The following is a 22,765-nucleotide window of genomic DNA, read 5'->3' as shown; positions in this document are numbered from 1 at the left end:
CTTACTGTGACTAGGGAACTACTTAAAGACCTTGAGTAATTATAAATAGAATGACCACATTTGCATGTGTACACAGATAATTCAGTAAGTGGAAGGAAAATAGGTTGCAAGAAAGACAGCCTGGAAGCAGAGCAAACAATTAGGGAACAGTGGCAATAAGCCAGGAAAACATGCTAACCAGCTGCGTGAAGGCAACAGCAACAAAGCAGATACTCAAAAGATATCAGGGAGGTAAACTAACAAGACTTCGCTACTAGCCGAAGATGGTGGGTGTGGAAGGCATCTAAGGTGACACAAGGATTTACTGGCTTGAGTGGTGGTATTAATTCTGGTGTCACTATTTAAGAAAGGAAATGAGGAAGAGGATGAGATTAGGGAAACAGGGACAAGAATAGACTGATATTATTGAGTATATGTGCCAGCCACTGTTCTTCTGCCACAGTTTTAATTCATCTTTATTTGCTGCTGAATTTCAAACATGAATCTCCAACCAGGCTTTCTTTCTTGAGTTCCAGATTTGTATATCAAAATGCTTCCTAGATATTTTCACTTGGATAGCTTGATAAAGAATTGCAGAGTAGAATCTGAAAAATGAGATTAGATTTAGGCACTAGAAGAGAATGTGTGTTGTTAATTTTTTGCTATATTATTATTTTTCACTGAAACTATAGAAAATAAGAAAAATAGAGGTATGGATACAAATAAGTTAGGAGAAGTGGCAGCAAGATGAAGAAACATCTTTGGGAATTATTTCTTTCAGTAAGTAAAAAAAGATAATCTGCTGAAACCAATGGAGGTAAATTGGCAAACTAAAAAAAAAAACAAAAAAACTGAGGGGAAAATGGTGAAGGTTTGAAATAGCTACGGACAATAAGAAAGGGAGCCAAAATGGAACATATAAAATGGTGTGCAGGTATCATTGACAGTTCAACTAAGATGAGGACCTTGACCTGTGGGATTTCAATTTTAGTAGCACCAATCCACGTGGCTATTTGATTTCTGTAAAATTTCTGATGAGTCCAGGTACAGGAGTGGAGAACACAGGTGGTTATCCAGGATTGGACTTTTACTTCATTGAGTGTAGCAGGAAAGTAGAGTCAAGTTTTGTGGGTGTAGACAATAGAACTGCTTAAGTTAGAGATCAAAGGCCCAGAGTGATTATCAAATAAAATGTAACCAGGAGGAATCTTTTAGATTGACAGGGAAAAAAAAGGAGCAGTTATGAGCTGAACATTAATAGAGTGTAGTGGGAATGGGAACTGGAATGTTAAGAGGCTAAGAACAGAGAGGAAATCTTAGAGCAGAGTATTTCAGAAGTGGGGAGACCCTGGGCGATGCAAAGACCTAGGTTTGGAATGGAGTTGCTGACTGAAGAGGAAGGAAGGAAAAGTCAAGGGCTTGGACAAAACCAAGGGAACTTGATATTAATTTGCCAGATGGCCCACCCAGTATTGGAAGGACTTTCAAGGCCACTAGTCCAACCTCCTTAAACAGAAAAGTATATTAAGGTGTGACCTTCAATAAATGTTGGCCACAGAGCAGGCATCCTGAGCATGAAATAGTCACCCATCATAGAACATCCTATGCAAATGATTTAGCTTAAGTTCTCTAAAGCAAGTATAAATAAGTCAGTGATAACTTTCTGATTTTTAATTTAAATATTATTTGCATGCAGTAGTTTGTATTTCTTACTTTTGTTTTTAGAAGAAAATGTTTGACATGATTTGAAGGGAAGGAGCTTTTGATTCTCTCTTGGACAAAAGAACTTCAGCAAAAATCCTAGAGGGAGAAGCAATAGGGGATGTAACAAATGTTCTCTTAGAGTTGACATCTAAATGACTTTTCATTGTAGAGGCATGGAACCAATCTAAATTCTCCCACTTTATCTTGTGTTACCTATCAGTTAAATCCTATTTTTTTAATCCTCATATAAATGTAGCTCTGGGCTTAATATGGAAACATTTTTTGAATATGGATTTAAAAAAAATCTATGTTTGCAGTTTTTAATTTATTTGATTATACCATCATCTGCCTCTAGTGGAAGAAAATTCAAGGTTGTTTGCTTTCCTGGCCTCCTTTTCTCATTTTCTCTCCAAAATGAATCAGGATCAAGGAAGAAAAATCATTTTCTTTCATCCCTAAGGAGGAGTAGTATTGATTATTGCCAGCTCCTAGGATATAATAGACTCAATGAGCTAGAACAATCTAATCAAATCTTTGTAAAAGAGGTTAGAAGGTACTGTATCTGTAGGGGCTCCACACACAAACCTGAAACTTTTCCTAATTCTATTACTTTACAGTCTGTGTTATTTACCTGTTGGTAGAGAAAAGATAATGAATCTGAGAAGAGAGCTATTAAATTAATAGTCAAATGTCATGATTACTTATTTTACCATAGTTCATTATTGCTCTCAGTTCCTTCAGCCATACAAAAGTTTGGTTTACCTATCCCTTTCAAACATTTGGGAAGCTTTAGAAACCACATTTGATATAATTCTGGGATGTGGGTTTGGTATTTGGAATGCATACTTTTGTGAAATGGAGATTAATAAAAATAGAGTAATAACTACTCAAGCAAAACCAAAAATTGCAGGAAGAAGCAAGTGCTAATTGAATAATTTGTATGGCTACAGTTAAAATCTCTAAAAAATATAATATATGACATTTGGTTATTATATTTCTTGTATAGTAACTCCTTAATGTAGTAATTTCTCTTTCTATACCAAAGACAACATTATATAGTAACCCATGCACACCTATTTAATTCATGACTGCCTAGATAATTGTAATATTATACTTACTCTGTCACAGTTATTTCTTTTTCTTTTCTGTTTATTTTATTTTATTTTTTGAGATAGAGTCTGACTTTGTTGCCCAGGCTGGAGTGCAGTGGTGGGATCTCAGCTCACCACAACCTCTGCCTCCCAGGTTCAAGAGATTCTCCTGTCTCAGCCTTCCAAGTAGCTGGGATCACAGGCATCCACCACCATGCCCAGCTAATTTTGTATTTTTAGTAGAGACGGGGGTTTCACCATGTTGGCCAGCCTGGACTCAAACTCCTGACCTCAGGTGATCAGCCCGCTTTGACCTCCCAAAGTGCTGGGATTACAGGCGTGAGCCACTGCACCTGGCCTGTCACTGTTATCTTGAACACGCTGTCAGTCAGTACTCCTAGGCATTTATATTTATTTACTATGTTAAGTAAAAAATGGTTTATAAATTGTTGCAATTGCTGGATTCTTTTATTACCAGATCATATTCCTTTTCATATTTTAAGATGAAAAAATTATCATTTCTCTTCTGCAAACTAGCTAAGAAGCTGTACACACTAAAACTGTTTTGCAGATTTCCTAAGCCAAGCATAAGTAAACTTGAGTGCTATCCTTTTGTCTATCTACAATTTAGCTTCAATAGAGAGCCTTTACATTACATCAAATCATCTGTAACACAAGAAGCTTAACACCAGCTGTTTTGAAAGTTGTGCCATATGGCCAGGTATCGAACACTCAGGAACATAAACAGGTATCTTGGGGAAAGTTACTGAATAGTTAATGCAAAGCAGATTGTGTTACAGTAATAAACTAAAGAGCCAAAAGTAAGACTGAGGTCAGTTAGAAAAGTTTTTTGTTGGTTTGTTTGTTTTTGCTTAGCATAGTGGTCACATCTGTTCATCATGTATACTCCTATCAGAGCAAACTACCTGCAGTTCCCCAACATACCACACTCTTCCATAACTCAATGCCTTTGACCATAGGGTCATGCCTTCCAAAAATTATCTCTATGTATTTCTTTACCTGGTGAGCTTCTATTTTTTCTTTTTGACTCAACTGAAACAATCCCCAGGTGGAAACTTCTCTCACTTTCCTCTGTTTCAATGGCACATTGTCTGTACCTATATTACAATATATATTCCTTTGCTTATTGAAACTGCTTACTTGCTGGTTTTGTCCCCTGGAAGTCAGAAACTATGGCTTCTTCATCCCTGCATTTCCAGTATTACGTACAGAGCCTGGCATTTCGGAAACAGGAAACAATGTTTGTTTGTGTTTTAATAAAGGCAGTACTTAGAGCAGTGAGATCAAGAGAATAATAAGAATACTGACAAAGGAATATTATTTGGTGGTGTTACAAATGAAGAAACATATGATTTTGTATAAACTAATAAATTTTACTAACTTAGGAGTGTAAGAGATATCAGTATGTTCAGAATTGTTAGCAAAATAAGTAGGTATCTTTTGATGTAATATTAAGAAATATTAGACAGAAGGTAGCAAATGAATGTAAACAAGGGAACTGCAAAGACTGTGATAAAAAGGCCATTAAAATGTAGCCAGATGGAAGTTTTTAAACAGTTTTAGGAGAGAAAGAAGATCCAATGAAGATATCAAAAACTAGACTACCAGTGAAGAAGAATATTCCATTACAGTGCTTATGTTAAGGAATGAGGCAAACAGAAAATGAAAACACTAGATTAGATATAAAACATCATGAGGATACAGATCACAGAAGAAACATTATTAAAGTAAATGATCAGATAATTCAAGTAGAATGAAGAAAAGAGGTAAACTGGATGTTGAAATAAAGGAAAGGAGCAACTGAAGTGGTAAAGTGATGTGCAATGAAAGCCAAGGTGGAAGCAAAAAATGATCTAGGTATGTTTGAGGACCGGAAAGAAGACCAGCCCCAGGAGGACAAAATGCTGTTCTGAAAGGTGTAGATGTTTGGGTTAACATTGAAAATTTGAGTTGAAATATACCAAACTTTTTTATTTTCATAGACCTTCAAGTCTTTTTCTATGGGCTGACAACAAAGCAAATGGTTATTTAACTTACAGTGAAATCCAGAGCCCTCTAGGAGCAGAGACACCCCATCAAGAACAAATGGAGCTATTTGATGCTGATAATAACAAGATGTACTCCTACTTGGAACTAATAAGAGCATTTGGGCTGACTGGTAAGAGGATTCAAGGGCCGGAATATCAATAATGGTCAAGTGACAAGTAGTCTTGAACAATGTTCTGCATTACAGCCCAAAATTAACAGGCAACCCACATTTTCAATTGTTAGTTTATAATTGAAATCCAAAACAAAAGTTTATAGAAAAACCTGAAAAGTAGCAATAAGCATGGCATCTCAAGCCATACACAAGGATAATTAGAGTTTTAAAAACTGACAATCATTGCTTAATTGCACGAATAAATGGGTTATTTATTTGCAGGCTATGGAAAGGCATATTATTTAGTCTCCTTTTGTACTTGATAATAGGATTTTAGGATGACACTCTTAATACTGTTAAACTTTTTTTTTTTTTTTGAGACGGAGTCTTACTCTTTTGCCCAGGCTGGAGTGCAGTGGTGAGATCTTGGCTCACTGCAAACTCTGCCTCCTGGGTTCACGCCATTCTCCTGTCTCAGCCTCCCGAGTAGCTGGGACTACAGGTGTCCGCGACCACGCCCAGCTAATTTCTTTTTGTATTTTTTTAGTAAAGACGGGGTTTCACCATGTTAGCCAGGATGGTCTCGATCTCCTGACCTTGTGATCTGCCTGCCTCAGCCTCCCAAAGCGCTGGGATTACAGGCGTGAGCCACCACGCCCAGCCAATACTGTTAAACTTTAAAGCCTGAGTATTATAAAGTGGTGATGTAAGGCTACTACTCATTTAACAGAAATAAGAAATTAAAGCAACATAAATTGCGTGAAATTTTAAGGAATCTAAAATACCTTTTAAAATTGTACTATTTCCCCCATCTGCTTCTTTTCTATTTAGTTTTCATAGAATATGTTGTGTAATTTGAACAGATTGACTGTACATATCTAGGGGCAGTTTCTTAACCAGTGAGGAATAGCAAACATACTAGACCTGGCATCTGAAAGCTGGTAGAGGAATAGAACACACAACTATAAAATAAAATTCCATGTCACCTAATGCTAAATTTATTTATGATTGGAGAACAAAAAAATATTTAAATTTCTGTCATTTACCTCTGATATAAGAAATGATAGCCAGCAGAGAGATGTTCTGCACCTTCTGTCTTGATATGCACAAACATGTGAGTTGATGCCACCTACACTTCCAGTGGTATAGCCACATTCTCAGGTAGGACACCCATTTATGTTGAAATCTGCATCAATAGAACATGTATGACATAATGTGGCCCATATGCCTATAGATGCCTAGATATTGCCAAAGTCTTGTACTTGCCAAATTCCACTGACATCTTTGTGTCTTACATTCAAGACCTTTAAAGGTCTTTGCTTGATTTTTGCTCCTTCCCACCTTATCTCTGATGAAATAATAATTTAAAAAAAGATGGATGACCATTCCAAAACATAGATTGCATAGTTGGGGGATCCACCTATCCAATTCAGATAAGCTTCTCCAGAACATCACTGAAATATACCAGGTGGAATAAAAATACATTTTGAAAAGTATGAGAGGAATTCTGAGGTAGTGTTTGATCTGTAACCACTCACTGCTGCTTCCTTCCCAGGTCGTCCTTGCCTTTGCTATCCACACCTTTCTGTTCATTGTTACAGGAAAGACAATTACTGCTGCAATCCTAGCTTCAGATACATTTTTGAGTACCTGCCACCTCTCTGTCTTGGGCTTTTCTCGTGCTCTAGCAGACAGGTGGCTGCAGTTCTAGGACATTTTAACATTAGAGATATGAGTGATGTTACAGAACCAGAGACAGTACTCATTTTCTGGTACAAAAGGATCCTGTTAGGAGCACCAAGAATGAATGTTTGAGACAAGCTTCCACAGGGGAAAATCAACGTCTGTATTTGTACAAGGTAGTTGTCTAAAAATTTTAGCTGACCAAGTTGGGGATAAGAAGATTATATGTGGCTTGATAGTTTAGTGATCATTGAGCTATGCCCCAAACAGTTCATTCAGTGCCATATCCAGAGCGTCACACAGTGCCCTGAGGGAGTGCAAACTCATTCAGTGGTAGCCCTCCTCCCAATACCCATAAGAAGCACCATATGCACATCCATTGTTTTTGATCTTACATCCTAAATGGCATTCATCTAGTACAGATCAAACATTTTTTAAAAAAAAACAGCTAGATATTTTCTTAGTTCGCCTTTGTAAATTACAACGTTGGAGTTAATTTTATTTCCACGTTGATAAAAAACAAAAGCATCTGGCTGGGCATGGTGGCTCACAGCGGTAATCCCAGCACTTTGGGAGGCTGAGGCGGGTAGATCACTGGAGGTGAGGAATTTGAGAAGAGCCTGGGCCTGGCCAACATGGTGAAACCCCGTCTCTACTAAAAATACAAAAATTAGCTGGGCGTGGTGGCGCATGTCTGTAGTCCCAGCTACTCAGGAGGCTGAGGCAGGAAAATCGCTTGAACCTGGGAGGAGGAGGTTGCAGTGAGCTGAGATTGTGCCCTCCAGCCCGGGTAACAGAGTGAGACTCTGTCTCAAAAAAAAAAAAAAAAAAAAAAAATCATTAGATTCACATTAGATAGGCACAATCTATGCACCATAAACTTGAAAAGGATAGGGCAGCTTGGAAAATACCTAAGGGTAATAGAAAACCCAAGAGAGGAAACTGAAAGCTTGGAAGCAAGAAGATGGGAGAGAACAGGTAAGGAAGGTTGTGTCATGTCAGTAGTACGAAATCTGGACCTGGAGTATGGCATATTCAAACTCGAAATTAATTGCACTTTCTCAAATGGTGCAACTGGTGTATCCATTCTCTCGGATTCATAAAATTTATTCAGAGGTACCCAAAGTAAATTTCTTTCTTGCCTTCATCTTTGAGATTGCAAATGAGAAGTCATTTGTCAGTTGTAAGAAAAATGTTATTTATACCATAATCTAAGTGTAGTTTAAATTTCTAAATCTCAAAATGTTTTCCATTTTAGAGTAAGAATATGGAAGTACAAGAAAGAATACATTCAAAGCAGTGACTTGATTTTATTTTGTAACAATTTCATCCTATTTATTCCTAATATTTTAGTAAGAAGTGTTAACGGAGGGTACATCTGACCAAGTTTCTAAACTTACTAGTCCTTTTGAATTTTATTTAGTTTAAAAAAGATAGTTTTTGTTTCTTAAAAGACTTCAAAAAGTTCATAATACTGTCATTCTTTTAAAAAAAATTGAGAGACCATTTTAAATTTTTTAAAAATCAAATTTCGAAAGAATTACGAGGATAATTTAAATGCTAACTACACACATAAATATATATAAATGCTATTAATAATACATATTTTTGTTCAACTTAATATATGTCTTTAGCATTTGTTTTTTCTACTAAAAATACAAAAATTAGCTGGGCATGGTGGCACATGCCTGTAATCCCAGCTACTCGGGAGACCGAGGCAGGAGAATTGCTTGAACCTGGAAGGCGGAGGTTGCAGTGAGCTGGGATTGCGCCACTGCGCTCCAGCCTGGGCTACTGAGAGAGCCTCTGTCTCCAAATAAATTAATTAAGTAAGTAAATATTAAATTGACACAGTGGAACTGGTCACCTCTGCTGTCAGGAATATGGAATAATCACTGCACAAAATAGGGTTACTGAAAAGTAAAACTAATTATAGATAGAAACTAACACAGAAATAAAATACTTTCAATTCTATAAAATTCAGCAAGAACTTCAGATTTTATTGGTTAATAAATGAAAAACCTGAGATAATATATTACCTGAGATTAATGTTGATGTTGGACTTCTTTGAGTAGATGGACATTATTATAATTGTTTTATTTGAATAACATAATTCTACAAGTAGTTCTGATTTTTCAGAGTCTGAACTTGGATTATATACTACTCTACTGAAAATAATCTGCTGGTTTTATTTATAATAAGGAAGATCACTAATCTTGCAGGATACAATATAAATGAATTTTCTCTTACATCATGTCTGCCTTACCCAAAAGTGAAGATATGAGTCATAAAAGTATTGTGTGCCTTTGGTTTCCATATTTTAAAAGTTAGGAGTCTTGGTACCAATATTCCTTACCTGCCCTGCTAACCCCAACTCAGCAACCCAAATACCCAAGTGATCGGGGATTTTTAACACTTTGCAGGACTTGTAGAAAAATGACAATATGAATACTTTAATTGTGTGGACATCTAAGACCCTTCTAATTAAATTTGTTGGAAAAATGTTTTTGCTGTCAAAAATATCAATAGTATCTTCACATGAAATACATGTCTTCAAAAGCTGGCTAAAATGTTACCATCTTGGAAGCATGATAAGCAGCTCTTTAATGCACATTTTGGAGAAGTTTCAATAATAGAACTCCTATAATTCTCAAACTTCATCATATGAAATGTAAAATTTTTCTATTTCAGACTGTTTTTGATTATATCAACTGCAAATAACCATTCTCTAATGTGATTTAATATTTACAAGCTGGTTGAATTACTTAGAAGCTAGAATGAAATATGAATTATACTTTCAGTAAAACAGATTGTTGGATTATCCCTTGAGGTTTTTCTTCAACTTATTTTGGTTCTTTCATTTATAAACCTTTTATTTTTGAAGTGGAGTCGTTCAGTTTTAGTAGCATTTGGGACTGAGTAAGTAGCTGAGTTTTGAAGAGAATCTCTAGCTTCAATCATAAACTATTACTTTAACCCAAACATTAGCTCTTTTCAACCCTGGACATCCAAATCCTGCCCCTATGTGTATGTGGAGGGATATTAGAAGCTGCCACTCTAGAGGAAAAATGTCTTAATTCTCATTTGTGTTTGACATGATGATAACCAGTTATGGGAATATTTTAATAGTTGCAGAAACTCTTTCTAAATAATAAATGAATAAATACTTTCTTGAAAACTTTACTTTATTACAGAATCTAGCCCAAGTGTGGAAAATTTAAAAATCACCCTATTTACCAAAACTGTCTAACAATAATCTTACTAAAAAAAAAAAAACAACAACAATGATAAGTAAATACCTACACTTAACATTCTGAATTCTGGAACAGAATTTTAAGATCCATGTCGATGTCCTTGTAAGGTAACTCCCTCTGTTTAACAATAAAAAAAAAGTCTCACATTTAACACGTTGTTTCCACACTCATAAATACATACAAAAGTTGGGAGACCTGTCTTAGAAACATGTTTAAAATGAATATATATAATATTATGAAATAAAATCTGAATAAAAATTTTATTCCAACAACACTTCTCTATTTTAAATTGTTTATTATTTAAGTTTTTATCACAGTGGAGATTAACTTATGTTTAATCATCCAATCAGTGCCTACTGTCAACTTAATCAAATTCCAAAAAAGTAAAATCAACTCATTCATACACTCTAAGTCCTCTTACTATCCCACCATTCATTGCCTGTGTCTTTTTTCCCTTTTAACGGCAACATCGTAATAAGATTGTGAAAAGGTATAACTAATAAGTTTCTATGTATGTATAATACCATTTCTTCAAGTATTCAGACAGCAGTACATTTGTCTGCATTGTACATTAGAAAACTACTTGTGACATTATTTCTAAGTGCAGGAGAGCAGCTCCTGGTGGGAAAGTAATGAAGTTGTTTGTCATAGTGTATGCCAAGGATTTACAGCACTCTAGAATTTTCACAACTCTTCCATGTTAGTGAATGACATTAGGTAAATGTTGTATTTGCCTACTCTCAGCTATCAGATGTGGGATTTCAAACTAGAAACAAATAAAGCATACACTCAACCAACAAGGGTAGTGCAAGTGCTAAGTAAACAGAATGACATGGAATAAATTCATAGTTGCCAACTAGTGAATGCTTCAGCAGGGAGACCCTGATTTTATGATGTCTGTGACTTGCATCCCTGTTCTCAAATGAATACTGTCACTGCTCCATGTCAGCCACAATGACCGGAAAAGGCTGCTGGGGTGAGGGCTGAGGGAATGAGGAAGATGACAGGAACTCATTTTCACAAACAAGTGGTTCAATTTATCTGTCACGTCTGTATATAGTGTAAAGTCTGATTTGTTAACAAGATCTCAAACCTCTCCAGAAAAAGCAGGTATCAATATGGAAAACTGCAAATGTTCCATTTAAAAGAATTAAATGTTGGCACCTATGTAATATAGATTGTATGGCCCAGACAATAAAAGGGATCAGAAGATGGTTTTTTAAAAGTTAAACTTTGGAAATGTAACACCTGAACATTCAAAAGTTACATTATAGAAAAGCCATCAGTTACATAAACATTCAACAATACAATGGTGCTGTTTAAAAATGCCCTAGAAGCAATAATCTTCAGTACTTTGAATAAAGTCAGAATTTCATTGCTTTGTCTTAATTATGCATTTAACATATTGTTACCCATTAAAATGAAATAGAAAAAACTATAAAATTCTTCCAGAGGAAAATTATTGGTAGTGGGAAAACAAAAGTAAAATGTGAAAACCAATGTATACATTTACTTAATTACATGTTTTTCCCCCAGAAGTGGCCATACTCTATCAGAAAAGAAAAACAATAAAAACAACAACAACAACAAAATAACTAAAACAAAAAGTACAAAAATCTGTGCCATTTCTTTTTTTTTTTCTTCCTCTGCATCCAGTTTTGGGGGGAAGTGTTCTTTCATAGTAGTGTTCTGAGTTCACACACATTAAATGCTAGAAAAGAAACATCTGGATCCTGACTATCCTTTTACTTTATTCTTGAGTGTGTTGTACCCTCAACAAATGTAACAAGCAGCCAGTAAAAATTCTCTTAATTAGGACACACACACACACACACACACATACACACACACACACACGTTATTAAGAAAAATGAAACCATTCCTGATCCGGGACACACACATATCAAGATTTAAAACTAAGGTCTGACACAGTCACTGAATTGATTTAAATAATTAAGGCTTCTAAAAGGTTCAGTGCCAAAACTCTCTACATCAGTATTTGAATAAAATACATTTCTGCATTTTAGGTTTGTGCTTTTTACAGCCATCTTAATTCCACAGAATTTCATTAGTAGATCTCATAAGGGCATGTTAGAATTGTTTACTGATGTTTTACTTTTAGTAGCTGTTAGACTAAATAATAGCAATAAAAATTCAATGAGTGAACCAATTTATTTCTATCACCTGGGCTGTTGGCTCATTTCACTTTCTTTTCATGTTTAATATGGCCATTTCTTTTGTACTTGCCATTGAGGATTCCATTGTGGTAATGTCCATTAACTGTGCTATGCTTATTTCTAGACCACAGACTTTTGATTTTTCTGTAGATAAATTTTGTCACCCAAGACAAGAGAAAGTATAACAAGGCAGCACCAAGCAAAAGCACAAAGGCAATATCCAGTAAAAAATACTGACAAAAGGAGATTTGATGGACAGCGGCACGTAAGTGATGGGCTCCATTGTGACGAATAATATAATCTATCCAATAGATAGTTCGATTGACAGGGTGACCAGGTTGATCCTTGTGAATTTCCGAAAGCTTCTGGGCCCTCTGACGGTAGCTATGGAGAGGGGACAAAACACAGAATGATGATGCTTATAATAAAGTTCTATATTTATGCATATCTTCATTTAAAAAGGGGAAATAATTAAAACAACTCTTCTTTAGTAAGTACCTTGCATGTACAAGCACTGTGTTAAGTGCTTTAAACACATTATCTTATGTTAACCCAATAAAATGTATTTTAAATTGGTGAGAAAAATGAAAATCGGAGACTAACTTGATTATGTTACAAAGTTGAGACCCAGAATTTTCTGACTCCAAACCCTATGCTGTTTCCACACTACATTACATGTAGTTCTTCTCTCCACATACTTTTAAATAGTATAAATCAACAAGTTTCAACTAGGATGGAAACTAAATTTATTAGATTCTAAAAGAAAGATGGAGAAAAAGATACAGAACTTCATTCTACCACTTTTTAAGCAATAATATTTAATTTTGTTTTAATTTAAAATAACATTAAATATGGGGTGAAGATATATTATTAAAGAGATAAAAAAGAGTTGGGAAACACCATGAAGTCAGATTTGATGTTATATGCAGTATATATGTATAGGTAATGTATGCATGTATATATGTATAAAGAAAACACCCTCTTAAATGATTAAAAGACCATGGAAAATGGGGAATCACAAAGTGATAAAATATAAGCATTTTATTTTAATCTAAAAACATGTGACTGCACATTCATGTGCCAATCTTTGACAAACGGCTAAATCCCCCTTGCATGAATTCATGACTGAAGTTTGTATTGTTTAGACATAAGAAATAATTTCCACCTCGAGAGATACAAAATCTATCATGGAGGATATAGCACTACTGAGTTGTGCATTATAGAGGAACAAAAGATTGGACATGTGTGAAGACTTGATAAATCAAGAGAAGAGCATAAACTAAATCATAAAAGTGGGAGACTGAGAATATGCCCAGAACAAATTCATTTGGAAAAAGTATGAAGTTTGGTTAGAAATTAGATTGGAAAAAGATGAGTCTTCCCCATGGGTATTCTGAATGACAAGATATAATAGCTTCTTTCTTAGAACCAAAGAGCCATTATATCAGGGAGACTGGCTGTTAAAGCAGAGGGAAGATGCTCGTGATGGAAAGTCCGTTAAAAAGACCTCAATAATGACCAATGAGAGACTGACTAAAAAATTGGTGGTGGGATTAGACAGATAAAGGGAAGGGAAATGGTGTAGTAGAAGAGTTGGCAGGAGTTGGTAAGAGTGTGGATTAAATGTGAAGGGAAAGGGAGAGATCATATGTAACTGCAATGTTTCCAGCTTGAATGACTCACATGGCAGAGTTAATTAACAGGACACAGTAACACAGAACATGGGACATGCTGCTGGAAATGATTACAGTTTGGGATGTAATGAAAGGAAAGGTCAAGAGAGCCACTAGAAATGTGAGGATGGAGCTATAAGATTACAAAGCCCAGTGAAAAATCTACTCAGATATTTATGAGTTGATTTGATGAGCCTTTATTTTTTATGATTTCACTCTAGACCTAAACATTAAGTTTTAACAATTATGCAAACAAATTGAGAGGCAGTGAACAGAAGGTTGTTAGGAGTGAGAGAAAAAACAAATGAAGGCTATTACATAAGAGTATGTAATCAACAGGCACATTTTCTCTCTCATCAATGCCTCATAAGAAAATTACGACCAAATAATAAATCTAGTTGTATTAAAAGTACAAAAACCTCACCAAATATTAAAAGGCCATCCTCAGTTGCTTTGTAATTTATCATAATTTCTAACTGATGGCAAAAGGGAAACTAGAAAGTTTCTACTACTCCATTTTATGAGAAAATGCTTATGGGGCAAAGGAGTATCTTTAAAATACAAAAATGAAACGTGACATCTTAGAAAATAAAATCCAATCTTTTATTTTAACAAAGATGGAAAAGAAGGATAAAAACAATCTTAAGTCTTCAGGTACCTTAATGTCACTGTGTATATAACCCTTTCTCTAGTGATGATTAAACAGATTAAACAGATGCTTTAATGGGAAATCTGACTTCTTGTACTCTTGAATAAATTATTAACTCATACGGAACTCCAATATATTTACTTGGTCCTAGATCACTAATTATCAGAAAAGCTCTTGACATCTGACTCAGCTTATCTGAACAGGGACTTTCATTGGTCAGACTCTTAGTCCCACCTAGGAGTAGACTTATAAAGCTGGATTGCTTACTAACCGATTTCATTTTGTATGACTATTCTGTTCAGAGGAGGTCCATGGATCAACTGGAAAGGAATATTGGAGAACTCACAGATAAATTTTTGAGGGGCAGGTATTTTCCATGCTGAAACTGGTCTCAAATTTAATGTAGTGGCATTGTCCCATGAGCATAGTTTATTTTACAACTCAAAATTCCTTCCAGTAAGAATATGAATATTGCAAAAAAATAGTGTGATTAAAATGGTCACTCCAGACACCTCTAAGTTATTCCAAGAGATCTCTTAGATAAAGGCCCTTTTAATAAAACAATTACCTTGTAAGGGGCTCACATGTACATTAAATTTTACAAAAGTATAAATATCTTCTATTAAAAGTTGACCACAGGTTGGATATGTGCGAAGTTAATAATGATCGATTCTCCATCTTTCTTTCTAACTTATTTTGTAATAATAAAAGCTCCAGACTCAAAAGAATCCTCCCAAACAAACAAAAAAGCAATAGGCCTTTATTAAATGAATCCAAAGCATTAGGAAACAGAGATGTAAGATGTGTAATTTTACTTAAGTTGTGGATTAATACAAGGAATACTTTTTGGGGTTTTTGTTGTTATTTCTTCTAAAAGAAAATGGAATACATGTGCAGAATGTGCAGGTTTGTTACATAGGTATACATGTGCCATGGTGGTTTGTTGTACCTACTGACCCATCCGCTAAGTTTCCTCCCCTCACCCTCTACCCCCAACAGGCCCTGGTGTGTGTTCTTCCCCCTCTCTGTGTCCATACGTTCTCATTGTTCAAGTCCCACTTATGAGTGAGAACATGCAGTATTTGGTTTTCTGTTCCTGTGTTATGTGCTGAGGATGATGGCTTCCAGCTTCATCCATGTCCCTGGAAAGGACATTACCTCTTTCCTTTTTAATGCTGTATAGTATTCCATGGTATATATACCACATTTTATTTATCCAGTCTATCACTGATGGGCATTTGGGTTGGTTCTATGTGTTTGCTATTATAATTGGATTGCAATAAACATACGTGTGCTTGTGTCTTTATAGCGGAATGATTTATATTCCTTTGAGTATATACCCAGTACTGGGATTGCTGGGTCAAATGGTATTTCTGGTTCTAGATCCTTGAGGAATAGCCATGCTGTCTTCCACAATGGTTAAACTAATTTACATTCCCACCAACAGCATAAAGCGTTCCTATTTCTCCACAGCCTCACCAGCACCTATTGTTTCCTGACTTTTTAATAATCACCATTCTGACTGGTGTGAGATGATATCTCACTGTGGTTTTGATTTGCATTTCTCTGATGATCAGTGATGTTAAGCTTTTTTACATATGTTTGTTGGCCACGTAAGTGTCTTCTTTTGAGAAGTGTCTGTTCATATCCTTTGCCCATTTTTTGATGGGTTTGTTTACTTCTTGTAAATATGTTTAAGTTCCCTGTAAATTCTGGATATTAGACCTTTGTCAGATGGGTAGATTGCAAATTTTCTCCCATTCTGTAGGTTGCCTTTCACTCTGATGATAGTTTCTTTTGCTGTGCAGAAACTTTAGTTTAATGAAATCCCATTTGTCAATTTTGGCTTTTGTTGCAACTGCTTTTGGTGTTTTAGTCATGAAGTCTTTGCCCATGCCTATGTCCTGAATGGTATTGCTTAGGTTTTCTTCTAGGGTTTTTATGGTTTGGGGTTTTACATTTAAGTCTTTAATCCATCTTGAGTTAATTTTTGTATAAAGTGTAAGGAAGGGGTCCAGTTTCAGTTTTCTGCATATGGCTAGCCAGTTTTCTCAGCACCATTTACTGAATAGGAGATCCTTTCCCCATTGCTTGTTTTTGGCAGGTTTGTAGAAGATCAGATGGTTGTAGATGTGTGGTGTAATTTCTGAGGTCTCTGTTCTGCTCCATTGGTCTATATGTCTGTTTTGGTACCAGTACCATGCTATTTTAGTTACTGCAATCTTGTAGTATAGTTTGAAGTCAGGTAGCGTAATGCCTCCAGCTTTGTTTTTTTGTTTTTGGTTGGTTGTTTTTGCTTAGGATTGTCTTGGCTATAGGGGGTCTTCTTTGATTCCATATGAAATTTAAAATAGTTTTCTCTAATTCTGTGAATAATGTAAATGGTAGTTTGATGGGAATAGCATTCAATCTATAAATTACTTTGGGCAGTATAGCCATTTTCACAATATTCATTTTTCCTGTCCATGAGGATGGAATGTTTTCAATTTGTTTGTGCCCTCTCATTTCCTTGAGCAGTGGTTTGTAGTTCTCCTTGAAGAGGTCCTTCACATCCCTTAATAGCTGTATTCCTAGGTATTTTATTCTATTTGTAGTGATTGCTGAATGGGACTTCATTCATGATTTGGCTCTCTGCTTGCCTATTGTTGGTGTAAAAGAATGCTTGCGATTTTTGCACAGTGATTTTATATCCTGAGACTTTGCTGAAGTTCCTTTCAGTTCAATAAGTTTTGGGGCTGAGACAATGCGGTTTTCTAAATATAAAACCATGTCATCTGCAAACAGAGACAATTTGACTTCCTCTCTTCCTATTTGAATGCCCTTTATTTCTTTCTCTTGCCTGACTGCCCTGGCCAGAACTTCCAATACTACATTGAATAGGAGTGGTAAGAGAGGGCATCCTTGTCTTGTGCTGGTTTCTAAAGGGAATGCTTCCAGCCTTTGCCCATTCAGTATGATACTGGCTGTAGGTTTGTCATAAATACCTCTTATTATTTTGAGATATGTTCCATCAATACCTAGTTTATTAAGAGTTTTTTACATGAAGGGATACTGAATTTTATCAAAGGCTTTTCTGCATCTATTGAGATAATCATGTGTTTTTTTGTCTTTGGTTCTCTTTATGTGATAGATTACCTTATAGATTTACATATGTTGAACCAGCCTTGCATCCCAGGGATGAAACCAACTTGATCATAGTGAATAAGCTTTTTTTTTGAGACAGAGTCTTGCTCTGTCGCCCAGGCTGGAGTGCAGTGGTGCAATCTCGGCTCACTGTAAGTTCCGCCTCCCAGGTTCACGCCATTCTCCTGCCTCAGCCTACCCAGTAGCTGGGACTACAGGTGCCCACCACCACGCCCGGCTAATTTTTTGTATTTTTAGTAGAGATGGGGTTTCACCATGTTAGCCAGGATGGTCTCGATCTCCTGACCTTGTGATCCACCCGCCTCATGCTGCTAGATTCGGTTTGCCAGTATTTTATTGAAGATTTTCACATTGATGTTCATCAGCGATATTGGCCTGAAGTTTTCTTTTTTTGTTGTGTCTCTTCCCAGTTTTGGTATCAGGATAATGCTGGCTTCATAAAATGAATACTTCTTTTACAGTATTAGTTACTTGGTTTAAACTAGAATATCTCGGACACAATATTAGTGAGGCAAACTAATATTTTCAATAATTATCACCTGTTAAATGTGAAATATTATCACATTTGAAACAAAGAAAGATAAGTGACTTCAGTTTATATAATGACTTTTAGCAAAGGACATGCTACACAAATCACTGGCATTTTTACATTGACTAAGACATCTTTCTATGCACAAAATCCTTTCAGTTAAATATTTAAGGTTTTCAAGTTACATGCAGTTAACTCATTATCTGATATGCATACTTTTGGGAATGATATAAATTTATTCACTGCATTGAATAATTCTTAAATTAAGCACTTACATGTCTTCAATATTCTATAGCTGGAATTTCATTGCCATGTGACCTAAGATTGCAACCTGTTCTTCCTCTGATTCAGCCTGGTTCATGCCTCGCAAAACACAGCTGGACTAACTTCCTGTGAATAACCTAGATTTTTGCTCTTTCCTTTTTATCTGAGCCAATTTCAGCAGTTCTGCAACTGTTTCCCCATAATTCTACTTAGGGCTATATTTTACAAACTTTCCTGAAAGACTGCAGATAGATACATACATACACACACATATATGATACATGTATGATGTATATGTATGTGTGCATATATATATATATATATATATGAAATAACATCATGTTTTGAAAAGCACACCTTTAAAGAAAAACTATAGATAACAGAAGAAGGGATATACTTAGGCAACCCTAGTTATGGAACACATTGCTCCAATGGCAGAGCTGTATCCGACACTGGATCCTTTAAGAGTCCAGAGCATGAAGGTGACCCCTGAGCTCACATAAAGGCAGCATAATGAACTTCAGTTGAATTCAGCATTTTATATGCAAGCTGCATCCTTTTATATGAAATAATTTTTCTTATTATTGGTTGTTCCTTAGAATGTGGCAGTGTTTCTCAAGTGTTTCTCAGTGTTAAGCCATATCCCCTAGGCATAAAAAGAAAAAGCTTATACGCTTCTAATATTTAATGCTATTGGAAATGCAAGGTAAATTAAATATAATATCTACAAATGAAGAAAACTGCTGCTTTGTTTTAAAACTACACAGGCCAGTTCTTCACCCTTTGAGACTCATTGGTGAACTAGCTTAACTCAGGACCCATCAATAATTTAAAAAGCAAAATAAAGATTCTGCTTCATCATTCACCTGAGTAAATAAATCTCCGTATTTCTGCAATACTCAGTGCTAGGGAAACCCAGCAACACCAGGCTTATCATGCAGTACAAAGAACACTGTCTCGGGAATCAGACAGTCCTGGCTTCTAATTTCAACTACAATTGCTGTGTAAGCCAAATTACTTAAGTTCTATGAATATCAAGTGCCTTGCCTCTATAATGTGGATAATAAAAACTGTGATATACAGCTGTTATAAGTATGAAAATGAAATAAAGCACATAACATTTGACACAATGTAGATATCCAAAGATTGTTCCCATTGCAGTTTCTCCCTGTTTGGAAGATCCTTGTAGAATATTATCTGGTGTCATAACATGGCTGGTCAAATGACTGCTGTTTTCATTTTCTAAATAATAGAAAACATGCACAAAGTATTATCACAGGAATCTAAAGGATATTTCCATAATTTGATAATTTATTGACAATCTATTGAAATTAATTGGCTACTGACAATATACTGTGGTATGTACGTTCATCAGCTTTAATGTTAATTGAAACCTTACCTGGGATTATTGATAACCTTCACTAGTGCTTCATAGAGCTCTTTTTCAGTAACTGTCTTCCATTCTAGCAATATCCCCATGCCTTTTGCTTGTACTCTGGTCATAGTATCATAATGGTCTCCAAAGAGTGGAATTCCCACTACAGGCACACCATGATACATAGTTTCAAAAATACTGTTCAAACCACCATGGCTCAGGAAGGCTTTAATCTTTGAATGCCCTGAAGAAAGATGAAAAAGAAAACAACTTACAACATTATTACTCTACAGAAGAGATTTTCCCAGAAATTCATTAAAAATCAACACTACAGTAAACATGCATTTCAGATAAAGGATTCCTAAAGGTGTAATTTCACTGATTCCTGCTCTACACCAATTAAAATATTTGTTATATACATAATTGTCAGATTTTGATATATCAATTAAAAGCCATTTTTAAGTAGTTGAAATGTATATTACTATTTTTAACACAAACATTGCATGACTAACAACACATATTTAAATGGCCAATAATTATTATGAAGCCAATGAAAGCAAGAAATGCCAAACAATACCAGAGTGAAAAAACAGACATCTACTTTCTGGCTACTCAAATGTTTATCAATATTAAAGTCAAAAGCACTTTTTAAAAAAAATGTAAAAAAGGGCTGGATTCCACAAGTCCATGAAGAGTTTGTGTGCTTCTCCAAAAAGAAATGTTGTAATCACTATTTACAACACTCATGTTCTATCAGCATTAATATTTCACAATTTTAAGGTTTAATTTTACATTTATGTGCTCAAACATGTAGAGGTAAACATTTATAATCATTTATAAGACATGAGACATCACATAACATTTAGTTGTTATAGGAATAAAAGAGATAATTTGTCAAAATTAATATGGAAGTTCAAAACCTAGATTTATTCTCCTGGTAAATGGCCTACATTTCTATAAAAGGGATCAAAAGTTGTCATAAGAGTTGTAAAAACAAAACAAAACAAAAACATTGTACTTAGGATATATGTTATTGGCCAGAAAGAAATTATAGCTAGCTGAAATGTCGATCTTTTAAAATACACATGTGCCAGGTACAAAATTAATATGTATGGGAACCATGGTCTCAATGGTGCTCCCAGAGCTCTTCCATTCTGAAGATTGGTGGAATTGGTTAGTCAGTGTCTCTAGCCCTTACCCACAAGTGGCTTTTCTGACTCTTAGGTCCAACTAAAGGATCTGCCCTAGAAGTGGATTTCAAACTTTATTTTTAGCAAAAACCCCTCTCTTTGAACAAAACATACCACCAAACCCAACAGTCAAATAAAGCAGAGCTGCTGTGTAAAGAGGAGGGACGGCTACGAGGGGAGGGGAAAGACATTGATTTGGTTCCTACTTCTCATCCTGGAAGAATCTTTTGATCATAGTTAGAAGCTATTAGAGGACTCACAAGGATCGTGCCTATTGTTAAAAAAGATACTAATCTTGAAAAAGTCAGAGTTCTGACACTGAGAAGCCTAGAGCAGCTATGGACTTGAGGAGAGTTTTCAGGCATGGACCTTGCAGTAGAGCCTCACAGTCAAAAAAAAGAAAAAAAGAAAAAAAAACAATAAGAAATGGAAAACCCACACACAATAAAAGTTTAGATGTTCATACATAACAGTGTCACACTGTCGCACTGAAATAGTTGATAGGTTATCTCACTTAAACTTCCTGCTTCTTTCCTATCTTCTAAGGAATCTAAGTCATAATAGTAAAGCCATAAAAGATTTAAAAATAAAAAAATACAAGGATCAAGAAAGGTAAATTGCCTTGTATTCTTTTTTCTTCAGTTTTAGCATTTATAGAATAGTATTATAATAAACTAGATGAAAATAAATTATATACATAAATAAAATTCTTTACTGGTTTTTAGTTAAATTTAGTTAAAAAACTAATTTAGTTAAAAAACACACTTAAAAGATACGCATATACTAATTACTATTTTAATTTTGAGAATCAAAATCCCCAAGATTAAATAATATAAAATGCTTCAAAAATGCCCAATGATTTAGGACTAAACAGAGCAGATAAACCAGTTAAAGTTAAAATAAATTGACTGTTCTCGTGGTCTTCTGCTTCTCTTTGGTTTCAGACAAATGAATAACTTCCAATTTCTCTTGGTTCTCAGACCATCTGTAATAAACCTGTAACCTAAATCTACATTCTTATTGTTTTAACTGTTCTACTTTCATCTGATTACTCTAATTAGGTATAATCTTATTCACTACTAATTTATATAGTTCATTAAGTACATAATTTCCAGATAATTAAAATTGATGGCTGGTCTAAAAATTTTGATATAGAGGCCCAAAGGTTTACATTTTACAAACTGTTTTCCAATAAATAAAGACTTAAAATTTTGGCCTCAAATTTAAGACTTGAGATACTGGATAAAAAACATAATAACTCTACCATATACTACACACATACTGTATGAACCTCTCAAGTAAAAAAAAAAAAAGTCACATTTATGTAATTAACACCTAACAGCCAAGTAAGTAACCACACATCATTGACTTACCAAGCAGGTCATTTTGTGGTAACCATTCTATGAGTTTAGTGTTGTTTCCTAGATTCTTTGGTTTGGGTCCAGAAAACCTAAAATGTACACCAGGCAATTAGTCTTTTAAAAATCAAACCTTACTCATAGTATGGGCTCTCTGATTAAATTATGAGATTTAAAATAAATGTTTGATGATCTTTTGTTGATATTCTTAAGAATGAAACCATGCTTTGGTAACAACAAATATTTGATTAAGTTTCTTTTTAATAAAAACTTTCACTGGTTGGAGGAAAAACAAGAAATAATTTGCTTACATAGAGATCTATTTTCCATTGGTTCCTCACGCCTATACACATACAGAGATGGGAAAAACAAACAAACAACAAACAAATAAACCTACACTAGAAGTTATTCCCCACAAACAGCCAGAAGCTGGAACAAGAAGGGGCAGGGAGAGCTGCCACTGCTATGGCAGTCAATATCCCTAAATCCTTAACACCCTGAGTCTGAGGGAAGGCACAAGTATTGAAAAAAATC

The 22,765-nt window shown here is 35.1% G+C and overlaps 1 protein-coding gene across 2 annotated transcripts in view; it reads right to left on the bottom strand.

The window, feature by feature from the left end:
* Positions 1–10,147: 10,147 nt before the first annotated feature.
* The window catches only part of UGT8 (UDP glycosyltransferase 8), an 85,781-nt gene continuing 73,163 nt past the window's right edge, over positions 10,148–22,765 (bottom strand). For both annotated transcript variants that reach the window (XM_008955427.5, XM_055111776.3), the window contains exons 4-6: positions 22,247–22,323; positions 19,708–19,927; positions 10,148–12,433 (exon numbers count right to left, since the gene is read on the bottom strand). In XM_008955427.5, the coding sequence (XP_008953675.1) occupies positions 12,070–12,433; positions 19,708–19,927; positions 22,247–22,323 (661 nt within the window). In that variant the 3' untranslated portion in view covers positions 10,148–12,069. The remainder of the gene's footprint in view (positions 12,434–19,707; positions 19,928–22,246; positions 22,324–22,765) is intronic.

Source organism: Pan paniscus, chromosome 3 (assembly GCF_029289425.2).
Source record: "Pan paniscus chromosome 3, NHGRI_mPanPan1-v2.0_pri, whole genome shotgun sequence".
Classification (NCBI taxonomy): Eukaryota; Metazoa; Chordata; class Mammalia; order Primates; family Hominidae; genus Pan; species Pan paniscus.
The sequence above is the reverse complement of the archived record's forward strand: the minus strand, read 5'-3'. Positions and strand labels throughout refer to the sequence as shown.